Genomic DNA, 21423 nt, shown 5'->3' on the forward strand with positions numbered 1-21423 from the left:
AAATACAATTAATTTAAAAATGTTATAATTTTTTTTTATTTGTAACATGCAGGAGAGTCTCTGCATTGTCTTGTGTAATATGATAGGGTTTTAGTCTGTGTTGTTGATGGTTGAGAGGAGGTGTGGAGGTGTGGAGGGGGAAGGGTGGTAAATCCTGCTCTCTTCTTACTGGTACGGCAACATCCTGCCTCATTTTCACGTGAAATATTGATACTCCTAATTTAACCACAGGGCAGCTCAGATGTCAAAATGTGTGGGTTTGGCGAGTGAGACTGTCTCCTGCTTCTTGGGTGGGCGGCGGTAAAGATTAGGAGCTTTGCATTATGCAGGTCAATTCTAAAGAGAATTGTGTCTATATATACATACATATGTGAAGTTGAGAAAACTGAGGTGTAAAATGACTCTTGAGAAAAGGAGAAAACTGGAAGGGAAGCTAGATGATCGGGTTATTAAATGTTTGATGGCTTCGTCTCAACAGGAAGCTGTAATTTAGCTGGAACACAGGTGGTCTAGTGCGGTCACTGATCTATTTGAGCTCAAACGGGATGGATGTCAGAAAACCTGGACCTTACTTCGCTCAACGGACACAGGATGGTTTCATAAGGAACAGCATAGAGCAGGGAGTCGTAAAGTACATGGTCACTTTATTCGAAGAAAATATTAAAACAGTAGCATGTACAACTTGGAATGAATGCAAACTGAAGAGTTGGAGTGCAAACTCCCGCAGCAGAAGAGATGCAGGGGAGAATTCACCGTTCAGGAGTAAAGAAACAGATGACAGAAAAGTGAAGGCTCAGACACAGTCCTCCAACCATCTCGAACATCCCTCCATCATCTCCATCATGGTGAGACACCACAGAGACGGCAGTCCAGTAAAAGAAAGTCATTGAAATGAAAATAAATGACTGACAAAAAAAACTAAACAAAAAGTAAAATCATGCCAAAAAAATCTGATTTTTTTTTTTTTCATTTTTGATTTTTGCTTCTTATCCCCCGCAATACCTTAAAGCCCCATTCCACTCGAAACTTGAATTGACAAGCTTTCTCTCTACTTGTGGTTCCTCTTAAATAAAAAAATAAATAAAAAAAACACAATACAACACTTCAGTGGACTCAGCACGCTCTGATTGGCTGGAGAATGAGCTCCGGGCTCAAGCTGCATGCATGAAGAACAGAAAGAAGAAAAAAAAAAAAGAAAAAAAAAGAAAAAAGGAGAATGGCCAGCCCAAACATTATCAAGAGCAGATGGAACTTAAGGAGTTCACCAAATGCTGTTTTTCTTTCAGTTTGAAGGTAGTTACAGGATATTTTTCTCTTGAATAACTGATGCTAGACTGATCTTTGGGGACATGATCACTAACCATTTCATGCAGATATTTGACTTTTTTTTTTTTATTATTATTTTCTGTGTGGACAGAAGGATACTTTATTTTAACATTCAATTATTATTATTTTTAAACAGAAATATTGTGAATAAATAAACATTTTTTTTCCCAAGAGGTAAGTAAAACATTTGACTGATTTTTTTTTCTCTTCTAAGAGGGCACGGCAGAAGGAGGCGGCTTCACTTTGCGGTCATCATCTGTACAAATTCTGAGAGGAGAGATGGAGAGAAAATGAGATTAGGCAGTTGCTTTTGGCCGAACGCCACGCTGCGCACCCAGCTGCTAAATTGCAGAATGGCTTATTAATTTTTTAATCAAGAGGTGAAGGTAGAATTCACACGGTAATTAGCGTCCCATTTCCGAATAGCTTTCATACGAGTCTAATCAAGAGGCTCCGCTTTCAGCAAGACAAAAAGAGGCTCTTTCACATGTGCTCTGTACGATTATGGTGCATTCTGGGAAATATGAGCCATTTTCAACGCAGATAGTAAAATATACTGTGGTGATTCCAACATGGAGATGAATAAAGTAAACACCACAGATGAGATTTTAAAGGAAATTTAGTTCTCTGAACGAATCATTAAGAAATCATGAGGTAATGAGATCACAGTTGAATGTAGAGTAATTTACAACGGTTTCGAACGTGGCTCAACCAATTGGAAACAAGGACCGGGACTATCTGTTTTACAAAATAGCCTTTTATAATAGCCAAACAAACATATGACTAAAAAAAGGAATGTTGTAGGAAATACAGTGAGCGTTGAGAGGTAAGCAACATACCTTCATAGTTCACCTGACCATCACCATCTATGTCGGCTTCTCTGATCATCTCATCCACCTCTTCATCTGTCAGCTTCTCGCCGAGGTTTGTCATGACATGACGCAACTCTGCAGCACTGATGTAGCCATTACCGTCCTGGAAGGAATAAGACAATATAAGTCACAGAAAGGGCAGGAAAACTTTGGCCTCACTGCCGTGACTTTTTTCGATTTTGGCCGTAATAAACAAACTAAAGCCAAGTAAAGTAGTTACAGCTCAAACATACCTTGTCAAATACCCGAAACGCCTCGCGAATCTCTTCCTCGCTGTCTGTGTCCTTCATTTTCCTGGCCATCATCGTCAAGAACTCTGGGAAATCTATGGTTCCATTTCCTAAGAAAAAGGGAAGTGAAATTTTATTGAAAACCGAAGTATTGACAGGAATGTTCACCTCAAATACTCTGAGAGGTATAATAAACCATTTCCGCCTCAGAGTAAAGGCCCGTTCACACCAAGAACAATAACTATAAAGATAACGAAAACTGTTAGGCGTCCACGCCAGTGGACGATATCGTTCTGTTTATTCCAAGCGTGTGCTGCAGTTTTGTCATCTACCTTTTTAAATGCTTAAGCTCATTAAAGTCTGGTGGATTCTGATTGGCTCTCAATGTTTTAATTGTTCATCAGCTAGAATAATCATTCTGAAAGTGATTCCAACGATATGGTTCCTCTGTGTCATTATTTTTAGAAAGATTTTTAGAACAATATCTTTATCGTTATCATCCTTGGTGTGAACGGGCCTTAACAAAATAAGGTAATTGCGACTTTAAATCTTAAAATTGCAAGAAATAAACAACTTTGAATGAACTTGTTTCTCATAAACGTGACCCATTTCTCATGACTACGACTTCATGCAATGTGGCCTTTTCTTATAATTACAACTACAACTCTAATTGTATTTCTTATTTTAAAATTCATCTCACAATCACCTCTTCTGTTTTTGTCTCTCAGGCAAAGAAAAGGCTTCCATATTGAAGTGTCAAAGTTAAAGATCTGTGTTTTGGGTGATCTCCACCCCATCTTAGGGTCATTTACTTGGAAAGCTCTCAGAACGCAAACCACAGCCGTGTCACGCCGTGGTCACTCACAGTTTACAAGCAAGCCATCAAAGAGATGAGTACTGGGAGGTGGGGATTCGCTAAGAGAGATCAAAAACCATGTGACTCACTCTGGATTAGCAGGAGATGATAGTCCTCAAGGGGCTGCGGTGAATAATAAAAGCTGAGAGGGTTACTGTGATATAAGAGACGTGGCTAGATCCCTAAAGCTGGCACGGACTAGCCTTAGCTTGACCATAAAAGAGTTAAACCATGTCTAACGTTCATCGAGGTCTGAAATAGGTCAAGTGTGCGGTAATAAAGACCAGGCTGGATTACTGACTGGATGCGTGAAACCACTGGTCTAGGATTAGCCATCCTAAAAGAGACATTGAACTTTGACTCTGGTTTAAAACCTATGGTCTAAAACCTAAAACCTTTGGGTTGCAGCAGATGGTCTGTGGCATAATGTAGCACGAGTGAAACTCGTATTCAATGAAAATGTGTGCAACAAGCCACATTCTTAGCGTGGCAGATAAAAATGTAAGACCTTCGATTGCCACAGGATGTTGAGTCATATTAGCACAGTCTTTCAAAGGTACCAGAGGGGGATGCAATTCATTACTAGAAGAACCACTCAGCAACACACGATTGTGCTGAAATCAGCCATTTCCAGGTCACTTCCAGTGTCGGTTCTCAAAATAAGTTCTTCCACGGTTTCCCGGCAACTGAGTTGGATGAGTGTGTGGGAACGAGATGACAAACGCAAAGAGTGGATTATGCAATTACTTTTATTTTGCACTACTCGCATTATTGCCGTCTGACCTAGATCATGTCACGGCAGGAGAGAGGCAGGCTGCATCCCACAGGCCCATCGATTCGCTGATCGAAGAAGACTCGCAAATCTCAGCCTCCTGATCATTCCAGACCATCTCGTCTGTCTGTCTGAGAGGTCTGTGACAGGAGGCTGATGGAAGAGTTTTCTGGTGTCACTCCTTGCTGAGTGAGTCACAACGATGAGTTTAAATGGCTGTACTTACTCCAATGTGAAAAAAAAAAAAAAAAAAAATAGTCCTAGGGTTGGAGTTCGTTTACGATGGATGGATGCACGTTTTTAGAGCTTCAATCTGCTGGTTGCAATCCACTGCCATTATAAAACTTGGAAGAGCCAGGATGTTTATTAATATAACTCCGATTGTATTCGTCTGAAAGAAGAAGTCATATACACCTAGGATGGCTTGAGGGTGAGTAAATCATGGGCTCATTTTTATTTGAAAGTGAACTACTCCTTTAACACATAAATAGGTTTTTGTAGAGCTTTTGTGACATTTCAATGGGTCTGCAGAGATCTTCTTTATGATTTCCTCACTATGATTTTTTTCCCCTGCATGCAGGTTGGTAAAAACCAAATGACTGATTTGGCAGACTCAAGTTTATACACTGTGTATATATATATATATATATATATATATATATAAAAGCTGTTTTATTGATATATTTCCTTTCTTTCATTATGATATTAGGACAGTTGCATTACCCTGACATTTTTGACTTGATGCCACTTTATAAAATTGTATTTATAATGTAATCTTTATAATGTAATCTCTTTAAATAAATTAAATAAATAAAAAAAGAGTGTTGAGTCACTGACCCAATTATAAGTAAGCCATTTGAAGGCTGATTTCCTGAACAAACATGCTCTGTTTGTCTGAGCAGTCAGACACAACAACATTATGAGTGACCTTTAAAGGGTTTTTTCACCCAAAAATAAAAATTCTGTCATCATTTACTCACCCTCAAAATGTTCCAAACCTGTATGACGTTCTTTCTTCAGATGAACACAGAAGATGATATTTTGAAGAATGTGGGTAACTAAACTTTTGACGATAGCCATTGTATTTTATCCATACTATGGAAGTCAATGAGTGCCGTCAACTGTTTGGTTACCCACGTTTTTCAAAATATCAGTGTTCATCAGAAGAAAGAATGCATACAGGTTTGGAACATCTTGAGGCTGAGTAAATGATGACAGAATTTGTATTTTTGGGCGAACTAACCCTTTCATTTTGAGATATTTAGAAGTAAACAGGTGATAAACTTTATTTAACATTGATTCATAGTCACTTTCAAATCCACTCACCGTCAGCGTCCACCTCATTGATCATGTCCTGCAGCTCTGCCTCCGTGGGGTTCTGGCCCAGCGACCGCATGACTGTGCCCAGCTCTTTGGTCGTGATGGTGCCATCACCATCCTTGTCGAATAAGGAGAAAGCCTCCTTGAACTCTGAGATAAGACAACAGCGGTTGTATTTAGTGTATGCTTCGAAACACACATATCAAAGTGGTCCGATTATGTGCATGAACTCTCACCTGCGATCTGCTCCTCTGTTAACTGGTCAGCCTACAAATCAAAGAGAAAAGAGATGCTGGTTACTAAGTAGACAGAAAAAAAGCATTTCTGTTTTTAATGCACCTCTATACACCAAGAAGAGTCCTATCGTTTTGCCATTATACAAAAACTGAACTGGTAATGGGACACTTGTAGCATGAAAAGGTTGCAAATGCATTTTTAGATTTTCTATGTGACATCCAAACAAAAACACTTTATAGAGTAGCATCAGATTACAGGACATTGACCAACAATCCAGGCCTTTGGTTAACAGTGAAGAGGGAAAAGCTTGCTGTATGAGTCTCAAGAGCTTGCTAAAGTGGATGAGAGCTGCTAGGAAAACAAATAACCCACATTATGAAGGGGTGGAGTGGAGCTAATGGACCAAAGAAAGAGGAACACGCAGCCGTCCCTTCAATCACACTAATTATTCCACTTCCTTGATGCATTAAGCAGCCATACTCTCACATGATATGACATATAACATGCACTGGCTTAAGAGCCACACATGAGTCACTGGCAGATACATTGAGACAAGAGTGCTGGTTTTCTGGATATCTGGGTCTTTCTGCTGCCAGCTGTATGGCTCATTTCATTCCTCATGCCCATGTGCCCAGTACCCCTCCATCAGCCTCCTCCTGGGGGACGGGGATCGTAGAGGAAGAGACGCAGCTGCTCTGGGACTCTCTGAAGACTGTCTGTCCTGCGGTCTGAAACGTTTCTCTTTTATAATGGGCAATAAATGGAAAGTAGTGGTTGTAGGTCGATAAAAACATTGCAAACATGCATATTTAAGCAGGTGCTCAAGGACCCGACAATTTCCAAAACGTCCAACAACATGGTAATCGTGTATCAGTCACAGCTAATAGACAGTCAAGAGTTGAATTGATAGTACTTTTCTAATAGTTGCCATGATGATCTTTGGCTGAAACTACTGAAGTGTTTGTCATAGACTGATATATGGACCAGGTCAATATTCAACCAAGGTTTGGCCATTATAGTCACCAATAGTTGTGCCATAGCTGTGTGATTAACAGAACCGTCCGGCAGTTCCCTTTTCAACACTTATCGGCAGACCTATCAGAAAGGTCTAACAAATTTAGGACCTAACAAATTTATTTATATTTAGGCTATATATTTAATTCAGTGGTTATATATATATATATATATATATATATATATATATATATATATATATATATATATATATAGTGACAATTTAATCATTCGTTACTTATTTGGTATGTCATAATTTGTGTCATATTTTCAAGCTTATGTCAAAATTGTTGTCTTTAATTTCAGTAAAAGAATGAGGTCAAGTTGGCTTTTTGAAAAATTAATTTTTGCAATAGGATCAGTATCAAAATATCACTTCATTTCAGCCTCAAATTTCCAAATCATTGCACCTAATAGCGATGCATTTACAGAAAATGTGACCACACAAAACCAAGATGCAAATCGAAGCCTGTGAAATTGGACCCGTTTCTCCTCTATTTTCAATCACACACCTGAAGGCTCTCTACAACTACATCTCTAGAACTCCACAGGGCAGAGGAACTGCACGAATGAATCCGGTCGGCTGTACTTACTGTGCTTGACACTACTGTCACCCATCTGCGCTGAGATGTATTTGTCTAAAACGCTGCTCTAGGCTATCGCTTATTAAAAATGTTCAGGCAAATGAATGTAGGTCAGTATACACAGCATAATCCTCAAGAGTCCCAACACATAGGCTAAAGCACGAGTTTCAGGGAACATTACATCATATCTTCACCCAGGACAGCTGTCTCCTACCAGATGCTGTTCCTCTTTATTAGAATACACACAAAACCAATACAGAGATCAAACCACCTACAATAAACCAAACCAGTCCAGAAACACTTGAAGGGATAGCCTAGGTCACCCAAAAAGGAAAATTGTGTCATCATTTACTCACCCTCAAGTTGTTCCAAACCTGTATGAATTTCTTTCTTCTGCCGAACAGAAGATATTTTGAAGAATGTTGGTAATCAAACAGTTGAAGGCACCCATTGACCCATTTTTTTTTTCTACAATGGAAGTCAATGGCTACCATCAACTGTCTGGTTACTAACATTCTTAAAATATCTTCTTTTGTTCAGCAGAAGAAATTCATACAGGTTTGGAACAACTAACAACTTTCATTTTTGGTTAAGCCATACGAACAAAACCCCAGGGGGAAAACGTTATTGCTCAAGAGTTTGATCTTTCACAACTTACTAAAGACTTAAAGAAATAAGCTCTCAGGTAAGGTCCTGCTAAAGAAGAAATGAAAATGGACAAAACTTACACAACTGTTGACAAACAGTATGAGTATAAAGAGTATAAAATAAATGCAGATAGCATAGTTTAGATTTTTTTTTTTTTTTTTGGTTATTAGGTTCAATCTGGCTTACATTAGTTAACAATGAAAAGACTTTTAAAGCATTTATTAGGCTAATCTTAATGTTAATGTAAACATTTACTAAAACATTACTAAGTTGTACCAGTATTTTTAATGGACCTGAGCTAACATGAACTAACAATTTATTATAATTTTTGAATTCTGATTTCTGCAGGGAAGCACATTTTAAAAAAAGAAGAAGGAAAAAAAGGAATACAGGTTCTGTTTACTAGGATGCACCACAATTACATCACATGTGAAATATCAAACAATACCTCTCAGATTCAACAAACAAACAAAAAAGCTACAAGACAGACATTCTACAACGACACACCTTTTATTTGCATAAGCTACAGTGACTACAGAGAAAATACAGGAAATGACCATGACCATAAGCCTACACCCTTTTAGTCCACACAACACTGAGGTTTGGTTACAATACAACTGCCTGTCATTAGTGAGGCCTTTAAATGTCAGTAAAGTGGTTTTAGATGGGAAATACTGACCAAGCTGTTGTAATTCAGTCTTTAGAGGGGGTATAAAGAGAGATAGATGATGCAACATCCTACACATCCTCATCTGAGACACATCTACAATCATCTTCAACATGTCCCATCCATCATATTTCACATAAACAGAAGCATATCAGCATGAACATCCTTATCAACCCAACCTACTGACCCTCGACCCCTAAAACACTGCCCAGTCTGTCTAAAATAAATATCTCAACTACAGGTTTCCAATGTGCTGTCATGTTGATCTAAATCATCTCATTTTAGGATATAATACAACAATTATAACACATGGCATGTATTCCGCATCATTTGATGTGTATAACCCGTATGTAAGATAAAGGATGTAAGAATTGCGCAGTTTTAGATTCAGACTTCACTGACCGATCCACCACTAAACTGATCAAATAACGCGCAATGTTTAAAATTAGCTCGCAAGAAATCTTATCTCGGAAAGTTACATCTACAAACTAAGGCTTTAATTAAAAGCCTGTTTTGAGGTTCATTTAGTGCGGGCAGAAAGTTAGAGTTACTGCATTAAATAGTATAGCATTAAAATATCACGTACCATGTTTGTAGGGAATAGAGGGTGATGATGATGATAATCTCCAGACTAAACTAAACGCAGCAGGTCTCTACCTCTCTCTCACTCTCTCTCTATATATCTATCTCTATCTCTCTCTGTCTCTATCTCTCTCTCGCTCTCCGGGATGCGCGTGCACTGCTGCGACTCCGGCTCCTGTGCTGTGTGGACTCGCTCACTCACTCGGTGAGAAGAAGCGCACATGTATTAATCCGCCACTCACTTCCTGACTCAGTGCGCGCGGAGCGGCCCTGCCTTTCCCTCTCAGCCAATGACACGCGCCGTTACAGCGCAGGCAGACCGACCGAAGCACGCAGATGATGCAGTGAACAGTGTTTTCTTTCTGTCCTGCTGAAATATTTCAGCATTAGGGTGATGGATTCATACAAGTATGTGCCAAACAATACATCTTTGCATACTATTAACAAGTACTGCTCCTTGTTTTAAAGAATGTGAGGATATGAATAACTTGAAGAATTCCCATCCCACTCAATCATACTGATTGACAAGAACTTGCTCATTTTGTGATTTACTAGATGAATGAATTGTCCATTGTCCAGTTTGAGGCACTAATAATTAATGTAGGTCTCCTGATACATTATACTTTTGTCAGTGTCACCTAAAAAAAGAGATATGTGCAGTTATTTCCCTAATGAAATAAAGGGGTTTTGGGGTATTTAAGCTGGCTCGACTGGAAGACCAGCTTAAATCAGTTAAGAGACTACCATCATGGGCTGGTTTAAGATGGTTTTTTTACCCTCCAGGACTCAGGACTCATATATGGACTATAAATGAGTGAATTATTATGATAAAAAAAAGTATTTTAACAAAAGAATGCTGCATAGTATTACATAAATCAATACCGCTCCTTGTTTAAAGATGTTTAAGGATGGTTCATAACTGTTGAAACATTTTCCACTGACTAAAATTGCTTATTTTGTTCCAATCATTGTAAGGGATGAATTAATTATCCAGGAAAGTCTGCAGAACTAATTATGTATTAGGTTAAGAACACACAACTGTAGCATCAAAGTTAATTCATGCTATGTGTATGTAATAGAATAGAAGATTCTGTTGTTTGGAGAATCTTATTAAACTGAATGTCATTATTAGATAATTATTAAATAAACGCTGATTTCCTGCTTTTATGAAGGACAGGCTCAAGTGATGTGTGGCACTAGTTTCTCCAGGCGGAAGGACAGCGTGAATTTCCCTCCGCCCGAGTATTTATGGTGTCGGTTTGTTACGGAGCACCTGATTGGTTGACGCGGACCTGCAATATTATACACAATGTTAAGGGGGGCATTATTGGCCGCCCTGGACCTGCAATGCACCAGGCAACGGTGTATAATAGAAGACCCATCCAAAACTTCTTAGCATTTTTTTAATTACTATTATTGAAGGAGATTATATTAGTATTTGGCTACGTTTACTTTTATTGAACCACATTTCAGTACATTCTCTTTAAAAAGAGGAAGAAAAAGAGGAAGTGCATCAGGTTTTACTCACATTGAATGTTCAACACTTTCTATTGGCTAATGTAGCCTACAACCCACGAGCGAATCACATTTTGTAAATATAAATGTAAAATTACATTACATTTTTTTTTATTAAAAACGTAAATTATAATGCAGTGCATAAACCTGTGCACTGTATTTAACCATAATATTTCAAGAGTACATTTATTACTTAATCCTGTACTTCTTGGTCATATATCATAGATTAGTAAAATAAAATGTTTTTATTCACTAAGGACGCAATACATTTATCAAAAGGGACAGTTTAATTTATAATGTTAGAAAATTTCAAGAAAGGCTGTTCTTATAAACTTTCAGTTTAACAAAGAATCCTGAAGAAAATGTGTCACGGTTTTCACTAAATATTTAGCAGCAAAAAGCGCACACACTGTATAGGTAGGTATGTTATCTAGTTATATACCACACATTAACCACATCCTAATATATGGGTCATTCCTGTCCTGGGAATCGGTAATATTTCAACTTGGATGAAATTTGGAATGTTGCAACTTGGGAAAAAACTTTTTTTTTTTACTACATATGATTCATTTTCTAAATACCCCACATCATTAGGTAAATATCAAACTTCCACAAAATCATATTTTCCACCCCAGGCACTAAAGACCTTTTATTATTTTCATATTTAAACAACTTTTATTCTCAACCCTATAATGGACAAAATGGAATTGGTTTAAAAGGGATTTTACTCAAAACCTGTTATAAAACAAACATCTACCTACTGCTCATGCGTCCCTTATAACAATTTAACAACTACAAAGGTGACATTTGCACATTTTCATGGTTATTGTGTATTATTTGTGAGCTATTGTGTATCTGGTCTCTTCATATATATATATATATATATATATATATATATATATATATACATATATATATATATATATATATATAATGTTTTCAATTGAGATGTTTAGGGCCTAACTAAAACCACAGTTTTATTGTGTTAGTCCTTAATATGTCAGCTGGTAATCAGCAAGAAATGCCTTTATTTTTAATTGTCTTCCCTATTATAATATTAATGTGACAAGGTTAAGAATAGTGTGAAGATTGAAGACTGTAACAGGTTTAAAGGGAGATATTGCCTTCAGTTTTATATTTTTCATATCTCTCTCATATATTGTGCCCTGTCTGGGTCAACATATCTGCATGCACAACACAGTCTTTCTGCTACTGATGTCTGACATGGGATGCTTGTGACCACATTACATAAAATATTCTAAATATAAAAATTATGAGTTGTCATGATTTTGGTAAGTATATAAATATAAAGTATATACATGTGGCCTTGTGTTAACCCTTGCCAAGCAGAGTATGTTCTATTAAAACGGGCAAACACGACACCTAGTGTCCTTAGTGTGGAGGATCACATATGAACCAGGTTCCTGAACTGTACAGCGAGTTGTAGAAGCTTTGCCTCCGTGACACACACATCCAAGGCTGAGCTAGTTTCTGACTGCTGAATGTGCATTGATGTGCAGACAGCGAATGATTTAAGGAGAATGCAGCACTGATCCCGTGAAGGCCTGCAGACTGACTGCTTTCTGCTGACTGGACACTTTCATTAGTCGCTCCTTTACATCAAGGGAAGCATTTTCATCACACTCTTCATCCTGGTTTGCAGAGGTCAGTACGAATGACGTCTTCAAGATAGGACCGAAAACAGGAAAACTTTCCCTCTAGTGGATTTAAAACATTTTATATACAGTAGCTCTTCTAATAAGGTGAATGTCTGCCATAATATTTAATAATAATGTATTTAGAGATAACGTGCACAAATAAGAGCTGCAGCACACCCAGTAAGTGATGAGGTTGTTTTAAATAATTACGGGGAACGGAGAACTGAGATTGAGACGAGAACAATCTAAAAACGCTGCATTAATTATGGCAGTCTCTGCAGAGTCAAGCAGGAGAAAAGACGCTGGTCCTTTCGTCTAATAATTAGCAGAACCTCTGCGGAAGGGAAATTAATCGTTCCTCTCTCTGAGGATATGCTTTCTCTGCAGGCGCTGCCTCTTACTATGACTTTCTGATTAAGATAATGAAGTTCAGGAGAACAGATTTTCAGTAAAATTCCTTGAAATTGATATCTAAGAACATTCAAATGAATAGAAAACTAGATTGACAGTTTCTTTTCTGGAAAGGAAAAGATCTGAAATTCATACAGAAATGTACACACACACACACACACACACACACACACACACACACACACACACACACACACACACACACACACACACACACACACACACACACACACACACACAGGTTTTCATGTTTTATGGGGATTTTTCCATAGCCATGATGATGTTTTTTTATACTGTACAAACTGTGTATTCTATCCCCTTACACTAAAACCTACCCATCACAGAAAACGTTCTGCATCACTCAGTGTGATTTATAAGCCGTTTCCCTTATGGGGACAAAAAATGTCCCCACAAGGACTTCAGATATTGCCATCTTTGTGGGGACATTTTGTGCCCATGCCATAGGGTTTACCTGATACTTAAAAAACAGTAATATTGTGACATATTATTGCAATTTATAATAACGGTTTTAATTTATTGTAAAATGTAATTTATTCCTGTGATCAATGCTGAATTTTCAGCATCATCATTAGTCTTCAGTGTCACATGATCCCCCAGAAATAAATTAAATGTTATAAGAAACATTTATTATTATGATAAATGTTGAAAACAGTTGTGCTGCTTAATTCTTTTTTTGGAAACCTGATACACTACCATTTAAAAGTTTGGGGCAAGTAAGATTTAAAATAATAATAATACTTTTTTTTACTTTTATTAAAAATGCAATAATGCAATAAATTGATCTGGTAAAGTTTAATTTCTAATGTTAGAGAAGATTTCTATTTCAAATGAATGCTGTTCTTTTGAATTTTAAATTAATCAAAGAATCCTGAAGAAATGTAAACATTTAAGCAAAAGTATAAAAATATTAAGCAAAAATGGCTTTCAACATTATTAATAATAATACTAGCCATTATTAATAATTGAGAACCAATAATAATTCATAATCTCTGAGCATCAAATTATGATATTATATTGATTTCTGAAGGATCATGTGACACTGAAGACTGAGTAATGATGCTGAAAATTCAGCTTTGACATCACAGAAATAATTACATTTTACAAGATTTTCACATAGAAAACAGTTATTGTAAATTCTGACATTTATTTGCAATATTAATGTTTTTACAGTATTTTAGATTAAAAAAATGCAGCCTTGGTGAGCAGAAGCACATATCCCATAATCACCTTATGTGGGCTAAGGAAAAGGAAACAAACCAATCAAAGCTCTAGTATTTATTTTCTGATCACATGAACGAAAAACAAACCGTGCGTATATTATAGCCAAATGTGTGTGAGATGGAGCGTCACACTCACATATTCACATAGAAATGAAAACTGGAGGAAGATTAGAGATAGAGGCCTTCGGGGGTGCCCTCCTGTTTCTTATACAAAACATTTTCTTTAGACTTCTTGAAGTCCTCGTTGGTGACCTTCATCCTGCGTTCTCTGAGGGCCATGAGCCCTGCTTCTGTACAGATGGCCTGAAGAGACAGGGAATCAAGAGATGAGACATAATGAACAAGTCATCTGCTTCCTGAAAATATGAAAAAACAACACAAGAGGGCAGCAGAGCTTTTACTGTTGCACTTTACAGCTTTTACTTAAAGTGCAACACTTTAAAATGAACCAAACCCCTGACAAGCACATCAACATACCTTAATATCGGCTCCTGAAAGGTCGTCTTTAGCCAGGATGAGGTCGTCCAGGTTCACATCAATGGCAACAGTCATTCTGCTGGTGTGAATCTGGAAGATCCTTCTTTTGGTTTTCTCATCTGGTAACGGGAACTCAATCTTACGGTCGATACGACCTGGAGAGGAAGACAGACAAGAGTTTTTTTGTCCAAAAACAACTACTTGAGTAGCAAATTTAAAAGTACGGTAACACTTTAGTTTAGCGTCCAATTCTCACTATTAACTAGTCGCTTATTAGCATGCATATTACAAGGATATTAGCTGTTTATTAGTACTTATAAACAATTGCCTTATTCTGCATGACCATATTCTACATCCCTTAATCCTCAATATCTAAACTTAACAACTATCTTACTAACTATTAACAAACAGTAATTAGGAGTTTATTGAGGTAGTCACGAGTAGTGAGTACTGAGCTGCAGATTCTACCCCTAATAAACACTGTACACTGCGATTTAAAAATGTAGAAAACAGTGTACATACTGTAATTCATCATCCCTACCTTTTACACAGGTACATTTACTCAAATAGTTATGCAGATAATAAATATAATTTGAAAAAACACACACAAACGCACATCTCTTTGCGGGGCCACGGCGAATAAGCTGATCTATCAGCAGCGTCCACAACTGACTGGAAAAAAACTGTTTAACTTTAAAACTGTTTTTGCGCAAGTGCACATGCTACATGATGGCGGATTGTATGAAACGGATCAAACAAATGTTTGTTTATTAACGATCTGTCGTTTTATCAAATCACGCGCTGACAAAGATGCAGTATAACGCCATGGGTCATCAATTTCAGTACATCAAGCCATGGTAAGCTGGTTTTCCACATTAAGTGCTTTAGAATGTCCCTGTTGCAAGCATTGTGGGGCTGAGAGACGTGGGAACGGAGCGAGTGTGCCACACCGGTCTTTTTCCCTAAGGCTTTAACTTCGTTACAGTCCCCAAAAGCGTGCATTGCGCTTATACTACACCCATAAAGAGTGAACGAGCTGCCGACTGCTGCAGGACGAGCATGAGGGAGAGACTCTCTATATGCACATAAATAAATGGGAGTGAGAATTCCCAGCCTTATGAACGTGCCACTTGCTGGAGTTATTCATATTGAAACATTTTATTAAAATTGATACCCACGAACCTTAACATGTTTCTTTAAAATAGAGGAAGATGCTGATATCTCGAATGAATTGGTGCTTGAAGGATGTGCTTCCACACCGGCCATGATTAACAGTAACGCAAGTATTTGTAATTCGTTACTTCACACCCCTGCTTGAAGGTGCATCTAAAGTTCACATAGACTTAGAATATCATAGTATCAGTTTGCAGAAGCATCTTACCTGGTCTAATAAGAGCAGGGTCAAGGGTTTCTATTCTGTTGGTAGCCATAATGACCTTCACATCTCCACGTGAATCAAAGCCATCCAGCTGGTTGAGCAGTTCCAACATGGTTCTCTGAATTTCACGTTCACCTCCTGAGTTTGAGTCGTATCTGCAAAGAGGTATTCAGGGTACATCATGACACAGTATCTTTTAAAATACCCATATTATGCTTTTCCAGATATTACATTTCATGTAGTGTGTAATATAGCTGTTTGTATGTGTAAAAGGTCTGCAAAGTTTCAAAGATCAAAGCGCATGATAATGGACTTCAGGGATTCCAGTCTTACACCAATCACAACAGGCCAAACAGCCATCTGACCAATCAGAGCAGAGTAGACCAATCACAACAGACTGGGCCATCTGACCAATCAGAGCAGAGTAGGCTCTCAGAAAGGAGGGGTTTAGAGAGACTGAATCTTTTATTGAACCATTTCAGACACTGTGAGAAAAGATTTGATGTTGCAAATATATTGTAACAAAATTAAAGTGTTTTTTGTCCTTGGATGCATATAAACCTTTTTGTAAGAGACCTCCAAAACAACATTAGGAACCTTTAAAATAGCATTATAGGGGCACTTTAATAAAGACCAAAAATGTGTATGCATTGCAATGGATATGAGCATGTTTGGATTATTTCATAATATTGCTCTACCTCTTAGTTCCAATGGCGTCAATCTCATCGATGAAGACGATGGAAGGTGCGTGTTCCTCGGCCACCCTGAAGAGCTCGCGCACTAATTTAGGGCCGTCGCCGAGATACTTCTGAATCAGCTCTGAACCAACAACGCGCAAAAACGTTGCAGACGTCTGATTGGCCACCGCTTTGGCAAGGAGGGTTTTGCCTGACATCCAGAGGAATTATATGATAGATCAAGATTTGTGATGTCACCACATGCCCATGATAATGCATTTCTTTCTGTGAATTCTGTAAACAAACAGTGGTGTTGGACTCACCTGTTCCAGGGGCGCCGTAGAGAATGACCCCTTTGGGAGGCTTTATCCCCATTTCCTCATAATACTCTGGATGGGTCAGCGGCAGCTCCACGGACTCCTGCAGGCCAAAACATGTGTTAAGCAGCATAGAACCATTTTTATCTGATTAAACATCACCAAGAACCTGCAGTTTCTTTTTGAACTATTATAATGTCAAATGTTTTAATATGTCAAATTCCACCTATATACAGAGATCTCTTAGAACATTTTATTTATTTATTTATTTTTTTATGCCAAGGACCAGCAGATGATGCCTTTTTGACGGAAAACCTTCCTAAAACATAAAGGCAGCTATATATTTCAATGTATAAAGACTAGATTTAAGAAACACGTTGTTTTCAAAATTACAAAATCAAATAATCAGCTTCTATATTATCATTGTACTAAAACCAAAAGAAATGAAAAAATGATGAATTATTTTAATATTGAAATATTAATATGAAATATTTACTTGTTTTTGCATGAAGAAAAATGTCACATACTATTGTTTGGGGTCAGTAAGATTTTGTTTTTGTTTTTGAAAGAGGAAAAGAACGAGGATTTGATTGAAAAAAAACAGTAAATTAATATTGGGAAACATTGTAAAAATTTAAAACCGTATTCCTTTTGAACATATTTTAAGAAGTAATTTATTACTTTGATGCAAAACTGAATTTTTAGCATCATTAGTCCAGTCTTCAGTGTCACATGATCCTTCAGTAATCATTCTAATATGATGATGTGATGCTCAAGAAACATTTATTATAATTATTAATGTTGTATCATCAAATTATTCAATGATTCATCAAATTCACTTCTTTTCATGACTTTTGATCAATTTAATGTGCTCTTGCTAAATTCATTTCTTACTTTCAAAAAACGTTTTAACTGTAGTGTATAAACCCCGAGACAACATTTTCAACACAATTCAAATGTATTTTAGCAGTTTTCATACTAGATATTGTTTTTGTTTTTTGTTTTTCTTGCCACTGTCACCTATCTATGATAAAAGCTTCAGCAATTATTGCAACATGAAAATTCGATGCCTAGCGAGAGCTGAGGGATTTGAAATGTTGTAAAACCGATGCAGAAATTGCGTTTTTATTACTCAACAGGTGAGAAAGGTATTTTACTGAACAGATAAATTACCATATGTAGCTCTAACAGTATTAATTGTAAAGCAATATCTATTGTGAAGGGTCATATTCATCCGCAGTCACCCAGAACCGACGCACAACCAAAACAATGTTCTTCTGCAAAATCCGTCCTTTGGATGAGACGTTAAACCGAGGTCCTGACTCTCTGTGGTCATTAAAAATCCCAGGATGTCCTTCGAAAAAGAGTAGGGGTGTAACCCCGGCATCCTGGCCAAATTTGCCCCTTGGCCTCTGTCCATCATGGCCTCCTAATCATCCCCGTATACTGATTGGCTTCATCACTGTCTCCTCTCCACCAGTAAGCTGGTGTGTGGTGAGCGTTCTGGCGCAATATGGCTGCCGTCGCATCATCCAAGTGGATGCTGCACATTGGTGGTGGTTGAGGAGAATCCCCCCTTCTATGTAAAGCGCTTTGAGGTCTCAGAAAAAGCGCTATATAAATGTAACGAATTATTATTATTAAAATGCACGCGATTTTGTTTTTTAACCACTAGAGGGCCAAAAGTTACATAGTGTCCCTTTAATACAATTTTGTATGGTGATTTCAGACTAGTAAACATCTGGTCTTTCAATCCAATAAAGATGTCTTCATCTTGCCTTAATTTCTTGTATCTGGGCGTCCAGTCCACCGATGTCCGCGTATGTCTCTTGCGGAGCCTTCTCCACCTTCATGACTGTAACAAGAGGGTCTGTGTCGTCCATCAGCACCCCGATGACAGCATGGACCTATAAACAACATCACATTTATTAGGTCAATCTACCAATGTTCAGCATCCAGAATTAGATACAGGAAAGCATAAAAACAGTTGCAAATACAAAAAAAATATTGATTTTTATTTGTTTTCCAAAAATCCGTAAAACAAAATACATTTACATGAAGCCACAAATGTTTTCATAGATTGCAGCTTGAATATAAATATATTCTGTCTTACTGCACTGGATAAAATAAAAAATAAAAAAATGAGAAATTAAAGATACTTTAATTTATCTTTTTAAAGATACATTCTCCAAAAACAAGTCTTAATATCATAAGAAGTGTTGCTTCTCAAGTAAATGTATCTAGTTTCAGGTATTAATCGATTTTTAATGGAAAATTAGACAAAAATACTTGCTTTCCAGTTTAAACTATACTACTTCGGAATAGTTGTTTATTATAATTGTCAATAATAAAGTTTGAAATTGTTCTGGTGGATATTTTACCTTGTGATTGAGTAAGACGGAACAGCCGGGCTCCAGCAGATCTTTGTCAACAAACGAGAGAATGCTGACATAATGCTCCGAGCCCACAGACGTGGAGACAATGGCGTGATTGTCATCGATGATCTCCTCCAGGGTCCCCACAGACATAGGGGTCCCCCTGAGGTCATCGACCTTTGACCTCTCCTCCTAAGAAGAGAGAAAACAGAAACATCGGGTCAGACCAACAAAAGAGAGAGTGAAAGAGAGTGAAAGAGAGGAAGGATGGTGCACCTCCTGTTTCTCCTCTAGAGGTTTCATCTGCTCCTGGTTTCTGATGAACTCCTCTTCCATCAGCAGGTAATCTTTAATTCTCTCCTGCTTCAGGAGCTTCAGTCTGCACTGTGTGTGTGGGGTGACTACACGGAGAGACAACCGGACATTAGCCGAAAATCAACCACAAGATACGCCTGAGTTCAACAGCAAAGGTCACGTCCTGTACCTAAAGGCAGTTTGCTGGCAGCATCAGGACCCTTGGACTTCCTCTTCCTCTTGCCCACTCTAGATGGAATGGGCGGCTCATATTTCTTCTTCTTGTCCTGTTATGATGATAAAGTCATTTAATAAGGATAAACACTTGGATGATGCCATTTTTAAATATTCATGTTATTCTTGTCACCTTATCATCTTTCTTTCCACCTCCTGGTCCGTGTCCTCCGCTCTGACTCTGGCCCTGTGTTGAGAAAGATTCATGTCTAATGTTCATATAGTACACTACCGCTCAGGAACATTTAATAATGTTTTAGAAAGAAGACGGAATGTATGTGATCAAACATACAGTAACATCAGTAATATTGTGAAATATTATTACAATTTAAAAGAACTGCTTTTTATTTGAATATATTATAAAGTGTAATTTATTCCTGTGATCAAAGCTGAATTTTCAGCATCATTACTCCAGTCTTCAGTGTCACATGATCCTTGCTTTAGAAATTAGAAATCAAATTAATGCAGCCTGTGGTGTGCATAAGAGACATCTTTTCAAAAACATTTTTAAAAATCGTAATCATCTTATAAAGATGCTTGGCTATACACTTACAAATAAATATATTATAAATACATTAAAACTGGGAGTGTCGCTGCCGATATAAGTAAATTATTAAACTTAGATTAGAGAAGTGTCAAGAACTGTATGTTTTTATATAATGAAATATAATATGATTTCAGTTACATTTTGATTGTATGTATTTTTTTGGACCATTTTGCTTAAGTTAGATTAATTTAATGTATTAATAATAATAATAACAAATATTAATACTAATAATAATAATGTGTAAACTTGAGAGGATCTGACTTTATGTCCAATAAAATTGATTTGATTCGATAACTTAATTCTAGCATTAATTCTAGAATCATCAGTTTGATATTTTGTATTTAATGCAGTGACATTCATATGTGTGACTTATGGCTACTGTACTGTAACGTTACCTATATTTTAAAAGGAATAGGACTCACATTATGCAAAACACTTTAAATATCATTCTATGTAGATTAGATGCCCTATATTATGAAAATCAAATAATGTCCAAAATGACTCTTTCACTGAGCACTTAATGTAATGGAAGAATAAAAATATTGGTTGAATATCCTACTCTGATTTTAATGCGTGTGTTTAATACATCTGTAATGGTGAACTGGTTGTTTTCGACCAGATTGCAGGAATGAACACGCAAAAATACACAATGAATATTTGAAATATCGAGAAACTTTAAATTGCATTAACGTTTTGACAGGTTTTAGGTTGTATGCGGGTAAGTAGAGTGACTGTAACGCTTTTAATAGCAATTAATGTTTCTTCAGAGGATGATTGTTGTGTTGTTAATCCATCGATGTATAAAGAGGTATTTAGCAGAGAGTTACGACGAGATAACGTTACCGTTCACGCGCACGTATACACAGCTTTCACACACTGTATATGAAAATAACAGAATTATTGAGGGGAGAAGGAAACGATTTAAACAATCAATCGCTAAATAAACTGCTGGCTCACTCACCATTTTCACCACCGCTTGACGCTCACAATAAACGTCACTACGGAGAGACTGATGGGACAAAGGATGTGTAAGACCGAAACGCGTTTGTTCATTCTCGACTGGAGTCTGGCCTTTAGGAAGAGAGCTCTATTTATCATTGCCAAACCGTTTTATAAACACCATTATCCCTATTATAATGGGGCTCATATTAGCTGTAGCGTCCGACCTCGACCTCAACTGCTTTTGTCATA

The 21423-nt window shown here is 37.3% G+C and overlaps 2 protein-coding genes and 1 long non-coding RNA gene across 3 annotated transcripts in view; all 3 read right to left on the minus strand.

The window, feature by feature from the left end:
- Window positions 1-627: 627 nt before the first annotated feature.
- calm1b (calmodulin 1b) lies at window positions 628-9312 on the minus strand. Its single transcript, XM_082146944.1, has 6 exons — window positions 9113-9312; window positions 5613-5643; window positions 5383-5526; window positions 2432-2538; window positions 2166-2301; window positions 628-1593 (listed from the first exon to the last, which is right to left on the minus strand). The coding sequence occupies exons 1-6, from the start codon at window positions 9113-9115 to the stop codon at window positions 1565-1567; spliced, it is 450 nt and encodes a 149-aa protein (XP_082003070.1). The 5' UTR covers window positions 9116-9312; the 3' UTR covers window positions 628-1564.
- A 521-nt stretch (window positions 9313-9833) lies between these two features.
- Window positions 9834-21423, minus strand: part of LOC309481846 — a 93327-nt gene continuing 81737 nt past the window's right edge. Inside the window, exon 3 of the long non-coding RNA XR_014200111.1 lies at window positions 9834-9848. This is a non-coding gene — a long non-coding RNA (uncharacterized lncRNA). The remainder of the gene's footprint in view (window positions 9849-21423) is intronic.
- Window positions 13974-21286, minus strand: psmc1b (proteasome 26S subunit, ATPase 1b). The gene is made up of 11 exons (XM_082146516.1): window positions 21194-21286; window positions 19819-19872; window positions 19642-19738; window positions 19434-19558; window positions 19164-19349; window positions 18561-18689; window positions 16789-16885; window positions 16487-16676; window positions 15792-15943; window positions 14411-14565; window positions 13974-14236 (listed from the first exon to the last, which is right to left on the minus strand). The coding sequence occupies exons 1-11, from the start codon at window positions 21194-21196 to the stop codon at window positions 14102-14104; spliced, it is 1323 nt and encodes a 440-aa protein (XP_082002642.1). The 5' UTR covers window positions 21197-21286; the 3' UTR covers window positions 13974-14101.

This window comes from Leuciscus leuciscus, assembly GCF_965113295.1.
Source record: "Leuciscus leuciscus genome assembly, chromosome: 19".
In the NCBI taxonomy this organism is placed as follows: domain Eukaryota; kingdom Metazoa; phylum Chordata; class Actinopteri; order Cypriniformes; family Leuciscidae; genus Leuciscus; species Leuciscus leuciscus.